The sequence below is a fragment of the Cynara cardunculus genome, assembly GCF_001531365.2.
Source record: "Cynara cardunculus var. scolymus isolate 2C chromosome LG 10, CcrdV1, whole genome shotgun sequence".
Classification (NCBI taxonomy): Eukaryota; Viridiplantae; Streptophyta; class Magnoliopsida; order Asterales; family Asteraceae; genus Cynara; species Cynara cardunculus.
This window is the reverse complement of record NC_037537.1, coordinates 22153189-22163628: the sequence shown is the minus strand read 5'-3', so window position 1 is coordinate 22163628 and position 10440 is coordinate 22153189. Positions and strand designations below refer to the sequence as shown.

The window sequence follows — 10440 nt, the reverse complement described above, 5'->3', positions numbered from 1 at the left end:
ATCCGGAGTCACCATACTTGAACCTCCATTGTTATAATTCCTGTACCTCCAAACACTTTTGATCTTTGAAGCACAGGTTCAAACCAATTGTACACCACCTTGTGGTTGTGTTCTGTGTTTTTTGTCCCAAGTTCCAGGGTTTAAGTTACACTTCATTTGATTCATTACAGATCTAAGGGTATCGATGCTTCCACCTTAAGCCTTGTGTCGTGCTAATTTCAAGATTTCAATTTATTTTGATTATCGTGGGAAGAGGCTCAGTTTTGTTTTTACGTCGTAAGATCTGAGTTGGGGTTGCGAAATTTGAAGTTTACTGATCATTAGTATATCTTTTTAAATCAACGGTACGAATAACGATTTATTTCAATTGTGTTCTAATGCACACTGTATATGCTTTACAAAGTTATTTAGAGGTTCCTGTTATGGAGTTGTATAAATGATCCGATATCTGATTCAAGTCATTAATTGAGGGTTTTGGTTTATTACTTGGGTAGTATCTGATTTATCAATGCTGTTGATGATTCGATCATAGATGCTGATTTGGTTGTCATTTTTGTTGTAGCTTGAAATTTAGAGAAAAAAAGGATATAGATAAAGGGGAGGTTTTGGATGAACAAAAACGGGATGATAGAGTGCAGTGTCTGTCATTCCAAGTTGGTGAAACCATCCACGAAGACTGTCTCGAGGGCTTATGATGAACATCGGAGCAAGATCTCAAAGAAACATCGGGCACTTAATGTTATATTGGTTGTTGGTGATTGTATGTTAGTTGGTTTACAGGTCGGTTGTCTTCTAGATTGATTTCTTCATAAACAATAATTTTGTGTATGCTTTGCTTTGGAACATGTCATGTTTTAAACCACAAGGGTTGTGGCATAGTGGTTGAGGCCCATGGGGATGTCGTGGAGTATCCCATCTATCCTGGGTTCCATTCTAGGCGTCCGCAACAATTGTGGTCTCTGAGTTTATCAGGGCTGATTTCTTGTAGTTGAAATTTGCCGGAATTAGTCTCCTCGCAGCCTGGGACACCCTTCCAGAAAAAACATGTCATGTTTTAATTTTCATTCGCTGCAGTATCCTTTAAGAGAAACTTTTGGCACCTTATAAGTCCTGCATTTGTCTCTGCTTTAGATTATTTGCCTGAAACTTATATAGCCTCTGAAGCAATTGCACAGCAGAGTTAATAAGTTGAATATTGATATGAAGTTGAAAAAATTATTCAGTGGATTGTTATTTCATCTTCTTGTTACAGCCAATATTGGTATATGTGTCCAAGGTGGATGGGAAGTTCAAATTTAGCCCCATCAGTGTCAATTTCTTGACCGAAGTTGCAAAGGTTTTCTTTGCACTGGTTATGCTTATAATTCAGGTATAAATCTTCTCTTACCTACTTTTTTGTGCTTTATTTTGATTGATTTTCTCCTGGAAAACTTTTAGTGTTCCTTTTAGTTGATTGAAGAAAAAAAAGCAAGGGAAATCTAACTCAACCATGAACCACCATCGGTAGCCTCCAAATCACCAGGATGACATGCATATTCTGTCTCCTCATAATGACACTCTCTCCACTTTTCTTTGAAAAGGGGAAAAATTGGTGAGTTTGGTGGTAACTTTGATGGTTGTCATAAGTTTATTCAAATAAGAAAGGATAATGCTTTTGTTAAATTGGTAATGGTGTACCTTTCATTTGTTTATTTATCCCCGAGTCTCTACAGAGGTTTTTCTGTTCTTTAAGCATGATAGAACTGAGTTCCTTATCTTCTGATAACTCTATGATCAAATACAAGCAGAATCTTAATGTTAGAACTAGTTTGCTAATTGTATTGAGATGGATGTATATTTGTAATCTGTATCAGACTTGGTTCAAGCTGCAAGTTGAGAGCACCTGCATCTGCTTCCCTTTTATGGTTGGAAATCAAATCATGTTTTGCTGATCACTTTAATGTACAAAAGACTAATTGAATCTTTAAAAAGGCCAAATGACATGGTAAACACCAATTGGGATGAGCTACAAACATAGCCATAACAAGTGCTTGCTCTTTATGTATATATATTATGGCAATATAGCAGCTTGTTTTGCCAATGAGTAGTTTTTTAAAGGAGTGATTAGCATTTCTGATCATTATACTAGGAACTAGGCTGTTGAACGAGTGTACTTTCTTGATTGCCAAGAAAAAACACTCAAGTTTAAGCAAGAATTAGCGAAAATGGACACTCACTTAAACACTCAAGTTTAAGCAAGAAAGTATATACATGATTGAATGCAAAGAAAGATAGGGACAATGTATATGGAAGTTATTGGATTGTGAAATATGGTACAAATTTGATCGTATTGTTTAGTACAGATTTTATTTTTTGTAGTTGTAATTTTGATTTTAAACACTTTGACGTTATATTCACGGACTATCTCTTAAGTTAGTGTCACTGTTTGACATTTGTTAAACAGTTGGATGTTATTTGCTGAATGGTTGGTTTGCAGGCTAGAAACCAGAAGATAGGGGACAAGCCAATTCTTTCTTTCTCTAGTTTCGTACAGGTAATGCCATCAAGTTTCAGCTCTTTGGGTTAATACAATAAGGCCTTGACATGCTTTGTAAGCAACGAATCCATTGCAAAGTAGTAATATGTGAATTTCAGATGCTTAGAGGCATCATTTATTGAATGGACTTCTTTTGGATCTGCTTGGTTGAAAATGCAGTTTGCTTAAAATATATAAATTCCTGTTCGTTTGCACTGAGGAAATTTGTTGTTTGAGTATTCTTGATTATTGATTTTCTGATATACATACCAAGCATAAAATGGGGTTCTGTTCCATTGAATCCCTTACATGGCATGCCATTCAACTAACTACTTTACTTAACTCCAACTTCTGAAGCATATAATCATGCAAAATCATTTTACTCCCTTAACTAGTTTTTTGTCTCGTCACTTTTCCTCCAACTGTAAACACATTGACACATCAATTATAAAAAGATCTCCAGGATACCGTAGAAACACCTTTCAACATAGAGCACTAGAAATTTCCAATTTGACCATAAGTTTGTAACTACTGCAGTGTAATGAGAGAGGCACTATTCATTAACCTAAAAAAGGAAAGAAATGAGATCCCTAGTTGATATCATGCAACAGTTTTACGTGCTTTTCTTGATATCTAGCTGCACATTTCCCTAGTGGCTCAAGGGCATGGTGCTTGACAAGTACATACTCGAGTGAAATATATTTGAGGGTTCCTTAAAGTTCCTTTCCAACTCAGTAAGCTGTAACATCTTCTTGTTTCAATTTATCACAGTAATACACACTTCCATTCTATTTTGATAAAGTGATGGTGAACTTGTTCATTGGTGTCTGCAATTTTTTTCCTTCAGGCAGCCCGCAACAATGTGCTTCTTGCTGTTCCAGCACTTCTCTATGCTATCAATAACTACCTAAAGTTCATCATGCAGGTACTTCTGATCTAGAACTTCTCCTGATTATCAATAGCCTGTATATCAGATAACATAAAATACGGTGCCATGGTTTTTTCTTTTTGACGATGAATTTCATGCAAAAGCAAGTTTAGGGATGCATGATTGTGTGATGTGATGTGATGTGACAAGTCATATAGGATGACATAATGGCTTGCTAAGGACATACTGCGCTACATGAACTTCTTACAGCTCCATCTTTATGCCGCTTTGCAGCGATATCAGTTTTCTTCTATAGAGCATATTCACTTGGTCAAGTCTGTAGTCCCACAAGTTTTAATTTTTTAACTAGTTAGACTTCAAAGATGTTTGATAGACCAAGAGTGGTGCTCTTACTATAAGTTTGCTAGGGGTTTTTTCTGTTTTTTGTTTTAATCAATATATACTTTCTATTTGGGGTTTCTTGGTTAGATCACAAAGTATTTTTTTAACGACAAATTACATAATTCCAGAAAAAATCTAATTATCTACATCTTAGGAGTTGAATACTTTATTTAACATAATATTATGTAAGTCAGTAAATATAGTTTTAAGTTAATGTAAAATATTTACTTGTTTGATATGTTAAAGTTATGTTGTTCAAAAACTCAAATCCTAGTTTAGTTAGATGTGAATATTGACGTAGAGTTACTGTAATTTGTTTTGAATTTTGAATAATATATACGTAAACTCTAATTTGTTTGAATTTTGAAAAATAGAGCTCTAAATTACTTATGATTTTAGGTTGAATCATGAGCAGGAAACAAATTGATTCTAAATTATTTAACGAAATAAAGATGTGTCCAACAACTCCAATTTAAGTACAATTTCTTATATATGTAAACTTTTTAATGTATTTGTTTGGCTTATATGTCTAAGTTTTAACTAATTTTTCCTATTCCTAATAGACTGGTTTGTGAGAAAATGGATTGTTTTATTCATATCTGATCTTTTTACTATTGAAGTTTCTTTTGTATTAATAGATTTTTCTTTGTTTAGATACAATATCTATTGTTATTATTATATAGTGAAGATACAATATTGAACGATCACACAGTCGCATCCCCTTGTCATGAATTTCTAGCTACGCCCCTGAATGTAGCAATCAATGAACTTTTTATTTTCTTCATAAGCTTTTCATGGAGCTAAAATTTTAACTTTGAAAGCGTATAGATACTACTCAATTGAAGAAATAAATGGACATTGGTAAGTGGAGCATGGATAGACAGAATAATGGTAATAGATTGTACATGGTGGTGAGAGAACAGACAAGTGGATGAGCCCATGACGCCCTTTACACCATGTGATTCTTGTGACTAGGCATAACCATGTCAATATATGCCTTTTCTCCAAGCATGTGTGTCTTCCTTCTGCCAAAGGCAAAGAAAACCTTACTAATCAAGCCATCAACAAAGATGAACCGACGCTTCCAAGTCTTGTTATTGACATAGAGAAATTCAAAGCTTTGCATGTTGTCAGGCATATATATGAAAGATAGCCCCACTTAAACTACCTGAAATCAATCTTTCTGGTTGTATTTAAAATTCTATCGGGGCATTGCTACATAATGTATCTGATTGCAAAAACTTGGTGAGCAGTTTATACTATATGGGGTCACATCATCAGCTAGCCTGATACCTACTCCCAGACTACTTCCACTATGAAGTCATTTATGACATGTTTCGACAGCCATTGCTGATTGTAGATTTAGAGATTATCAGTGTATTGAGTGTGAATCATCTATTTATTTTCAACGGCTAGAATCTTATTTGCTGTCTGGTATCTAATTTTGAGATATTTTTGCAGCTCTATTTTAATCCAGCAACGGTAAAAATGCTGAGCAATCTGAAGGTAATTGTTGACTGCATTGTTCCGTGCGCTTAGTTATCGTTTGTGTTTTGGTATAAAGGCAGATGTAAGATGTTTTTTTTGAAGGATGTAATGTTTATATACGGCAAATGCAACAAATAAACTCACACACCCTCCTCACCGTTGGTGAGGTTTGAACCCCGACCTCCTAGGAGGCGAAAGGCTACGATACCACTAGGTCAAAGGCCCTTTGGTGGCAGATGTTGATGGTGTATGTTTTTTGTAATTCTTAGAGAATTGAAGAATTCAATTGATTTTTCTTGGAATTTGATTCATATTAATAGTATTCGCAAACAGCCTTTTTTTTTATCATCAAGGCACGTGACTCATGTTTCAACTGTGCTAGCCAGAATCATATATTGATGCTTAGTTAAAATTATGCATTCAAACAAGTTTCAAAATTATGTCTTATTACTTATCAATAGTTTACTTCCCTATGAAAGTTTCCAAAAAAATCATGATATAAAGATAGATTGAACAACTCTGCTGGAACACTAGTTTTTGCTTGTTAGAGCTTGATGTTCTTAGTGATACCGTACTGACTAATTATCTATTGTATAGCTACATCTTGATCCTAGCTTCTTGTTGTAGATTTATGTGTTCCCATTTATGCTACGTAAGATTTTAAATTTCTTGGCCTGTAAGTTTTTTGTACTTTTCACTATTACATGTTCACAGATTTTCTTTTATAGATCTTGTATCCATCTGTAGCTTGATATTCTTCTCATGCAAAAGATTAAACATATCTTCAACACACATGAGTTCTTGATCTTGAATTTCTTTTTTCATTGTTAGTCTTGTCGAACCATAACATCAACTGGAATTTGCAGGTCTTGGTAATTGCGGTTTTGTTAAAGATTATAATGAAGCGTCGGTTTTCCATTATTCAGGTTTGTTAAGAGATTTAAAATGTTAATGTTTCTTTACATATCCTTAACAGGATCAGTCACCATATGTTGCTACAATTGTTCATTCTTAAGCTAATGTTTGTTTTGGATGTCTTTGTTTCAGTGGGAGGCTCTTGCCCTGCTGCTTATTGGAATCAGCATAAATCAAATGCGTTCCTTACCCGAGGGCACTACTGCTATGGGTCTTCCAGTTGCAATGGGTGCATATGTCTACACACTTATCTTTGTAAGTTATCTTTTTAGCATTCCGTGTTGATATGTTCCTGCATGATATTAGTCCAACTTGAGGACTTCTCTACAGGTGACTGTTCCGTCTTTGGCATCGGTCTTCAACGAATATGCACTGAAGAGTCACTACGACACGAGCATCTACCTTCAGGTGATCTTAATATTGTATTAGTTCCCAACTTAATTATGTCCAGAGAGTCTAATATTGCAAAGAGTCATTCTTCTAGATTACACATTGTTATTTTATCTTCTGAATTTGTGTCCTGTTGTTGGATTGCAGAACTTGTTTTTGTACGGATATGGTGCTATATTCAATTTTCTTGGGATCCTTGGAACCGCCATTATCAAAGGTACTGACTGACCTGGATATCGACTTTCCATATTCAACAATCTATCTAATTGAACAAACTAATTATGGTTGTATGAATGATAAGTACTGAACTGTATATAACTTCCTTTCTTTACAAAATTGCGCACATGCAGTTGTCTCAGATTGTATGTAATTTTCTTCTCTTTTTACTAGATTCGCTTCCAAACAACATCCTGATGGTGTAAACTTCTATTTACTAATTATTCATGGCTCGAAGAGGTGCTTCGAGTGTAAAGCTTTTGGCTCTATCTAAATGTATAGTTTACTTTAGAAGCCACCAATGATGGAGACTGCCAAAGATGCTAACTATTTATCTTTTCGGACTTGATTTATGCCATTTTTTTGGTTTTTCAGGCCCTGAAAGCTTTGATATATTGCAAGGACATTCAAAAGCTACCATGCTTTTGATTATTAACAATGCTGGGCAGGGAATTTTATCCTCGTTTTTCTTCAAATATGCGGGTAAGATAGTAATGTTCATATTTCATCTTACAGTATAACGTTTAAACTTCATTGCTTCCCTTAGAAAGCGAATTCTTCCACTTCTAAGCAATTAACGGTTGTTCTATGGATGTACAATTTTGCTTGCTTTATTTCTTTTTCGAGTTATAACATGCTCACAATTCTACTATCTTATTCTCTAAAGGTTTTTTTGTGGCATGCAGATGCAATTTTGAAAAAGTATTCGTCAACTGTTGCCACAATCTTCACAGGCTTTGCATCTGCTGCTTTGTTTGGTCATACTCTGACCATAAATTTTCTGCTAGGAATTTCGATCGTTTTCATTTCAATGCACCAGGTACGGCTATAAAAGTTCATCCTTTCCTTATTTTCAGTTCGTTATGTAACTTACCCTTTGCATCGTTCTTTATCCAGTTCTTTTCGCCTCTTTCGAAAGTCAAGGAAGAAGAAAACGGAGTGATAGAGTTGGAACCTGTTCAAAGCAATGATAGGTATTAATATTAACTTGTCGATGCTTGTGGTATAGCTTTGATTCACCTGGCTGCTTTTAGGAAGAGACGTTCTTCTGTTAGGCAGTGGCGTTCTTAAATTTGTCAAAAAAGTCATGCATTTAAAAAAATCCGTCAGGAGTCATTCTCCTAAACTAAAGAACCCACATGAGAATTGCAACACTTTCCTCCTTTTTTGACACCTCATTGGAACTGCAACGCTTATTTTTCTGGTGAATGTCCACATTTTTATTTTAGTTTGTCCCAAAATAAATATCCACTTTTAAAAATACTAGTGCTCACGTTCCCATTCTACCCTTAGTTATGAGATGAAGAAATTAATTTTCTATGAAAACAATGATATATTTTATGGGTCAGGTTTAGGGGAAAACTGCAAAAAAATAAGAAAAAATATGAAAAAACTAAAAAACAACCTAATAATCATTCATCTGTACGATATGCACATGTGCATACAAGTAATTAAAGATGTTTCCTGGTTTCTATGCACGTGTGTATGCAGTGGCGGAGCCACCAAGACACCAGGACGTGCAACGGCTTCCCCTAAAGTTTTGAATTTGAAAAAAATATAATAATAGATATTTTTATGAAACGGTGGAGAGCAATGGTTTAGACATTTAAATTGGGTTTGGCTCCCTGTGACGCCTCATGTCTCAAGCCCTTAATCTCTCTCTTATTCATTCTGGATCCGGATAACTTCACATATTCCTAACTGGATCATTTTGGCATATGGAATCCTGAGAATTCAGATAATATCTGGCAAATTAGAATCCAGATGCTGAGCTTTAACGTCAGTCGAATTTATATTTGAGTTCTTGTTAGTCGAATACAAACATATCCAGATAAGATCCGTTTGCAGGGCTAGTTACTTGATTTTTATCAACTTTTACAGGTCAAGAGACTCAACTTTCATAAACATGGCCGCAAGTGCTAATGAGGAGGTAAGGATGTCCATAGTTTCGCTTCTTGTGCTTTAGTAGGCCTTCCAAATTCTAAAGACCCTTTGTTTTCTTTTGCTTTATACTTTTTTCAGGTTAGTCATCGCGTTGGTTCTGATGAAAGACGACCACTTCTTCCTACCTAATCCGACACTGGTATGTCACCTCATACAATATTACACATCTAAATGCATTCCTTATAGTATTGTATTCCCTCTGTCCCATTAAACTTGCAACAGAAACCGAAGGGACACACCCAAGGGGATCAAAATTTTGCCTCCCCCGTTGATATGCTCTTGAGCAATACCCAAGTGTGAGATTTGATTTAGGACCTATATTTTGTGCAAGTATATGTTTTGTCACGAGGTCTATGGTCGGAGGTATTCAACACTAATTAATGGAATTGAAAATAAAAGAAACTGTTTGGTTTTATATATTATGACGGACCCATTCCCCTAGGAGCCCCAATTTTCATTCTGGGTTAAATTATTCCCTCAATTTAGGTCATTTTCATTCCCCTAAAGCAAGGAAAAACACTACGGGTGGACTTTTTCTGTTATAACCCTGGAAGCGGACGCAAGTCTTAAAACAAAGGCTATTCCTGAGCAAACGGCTCACGGTAAAGAATCAACAAATCCGTTGATAGCTGGTACTTTGTAAAAAATGGAAGAACTCAAGACATTGAGGATAAAGAAGCAGATGCTTCTTATAGAACACAAAGCTCAGATCTCAGAGATTGAGAAAGTGCCAGACTCAGTCTAGCAACGTACCAAGAAGGCTCGTCCTCCACCAGAAAAACTCTTCTTAGACCTAAGATACAAAAGGTCAAGGAAGAACGTAAAGACCAAAGGCTCGCCATGCCCAAGTTTTTATTATCTGTTCCAGAAAAATTACTAGTAAAAGATAATTGCTAAAATCTTTATAAAAATACAAATATCTACAATTTATTGTAGAAATTATTGGCTCTTTCATGCCAAAAAACATCTAATCCTTCATCTAAATTCAATTATGAATTTTTGTCAAGGATCACCATTCAATTGGACATCATGAGAATGTTTTCTTTAAAGAAAACCGGTTTTTGTCGTTTTACCGACTGGTTTGGTTGGATTTCTCCATCCTTCCCCCCCTCTTCAAACATGGCTCTGATACCAAGGAAAAATACTAAATAACCGATAATTTATTCATTCTACCTCCTTGATCCCACTCTTGCACAAACCCCTCTACTCTTTTTGGGTACATCCCCCCCCCCCCCCCCAAATAAAAAAAAAGACCCTACTTTCGACCGAGATTTTCCAGGTCAGTTTAGTTTAGTTTTAATTTGTTCAAGTATATCATCCAGGAACCAACTTAGTGACCCAGAGACCTATGACTTGTAGTTTACCGTAAGGAAACCCCAATTATTTAGACAAACCTAGGTAGCCAAAAAGATCCATTGTGAATGCCCTTTAAAAAAATGAACGTGGGCCCCGCAAGACAATAGCACAAAATATGTACATGTTTGACGAAGATTCAGATATTTTGATACAGGTAACTAAAAAGACAATTCGCAATTCACACAAAAAAGGTAGGGTTATACGATTTCTTCAAAAGATGGACTTTCGAGAGGTCGATGTCTCTCCACCAGAATTATTATCAAGAAAAATAGGAATCCGCTACTTCACCTTACAGACTATGTTTTATACTCGAGCGCCATGCTGGAAATCCTCCTTCCCACCAATG

General features: G+C 35.5%; 1 protein-coding gene across 1 annotated transcript; it reads left to right on the top strand.

The window, feature by feature from the left end:
- The first annotated feature begins 37 nt into the window (after positions 1–37).
- On the top strand, positions 38–8878 carry LOC112518854 (CMP-sialic acid transporter 3-like). The gene is made up of 15 exons (XM_025126628.1): positions 38–344; positions 563–780; positions 1253–1369; positions 2477–2533; positions 3363–3440; positions 5247–5291; positions 6140–6199; positions 6321–6443; positions 6519–6596; positions 6726–6795; positions 7170–7277; positions 7481–7614; positions 7692–7768; positions 8676–8724; positions 8817–8878. Exons 2-15 carry the CDS (start codon positions 610–612, stop codon positions 8865–8867), a joined length of 1218 nt encoding a protein of 405 aa, XP_024982396.1. The 5' UTR covers positions 38–344; positions 563–609; the 3' UTR covers positions 8868–8878.
- Positions 8879–10440: the final 1562 nt, after the last annotated feature.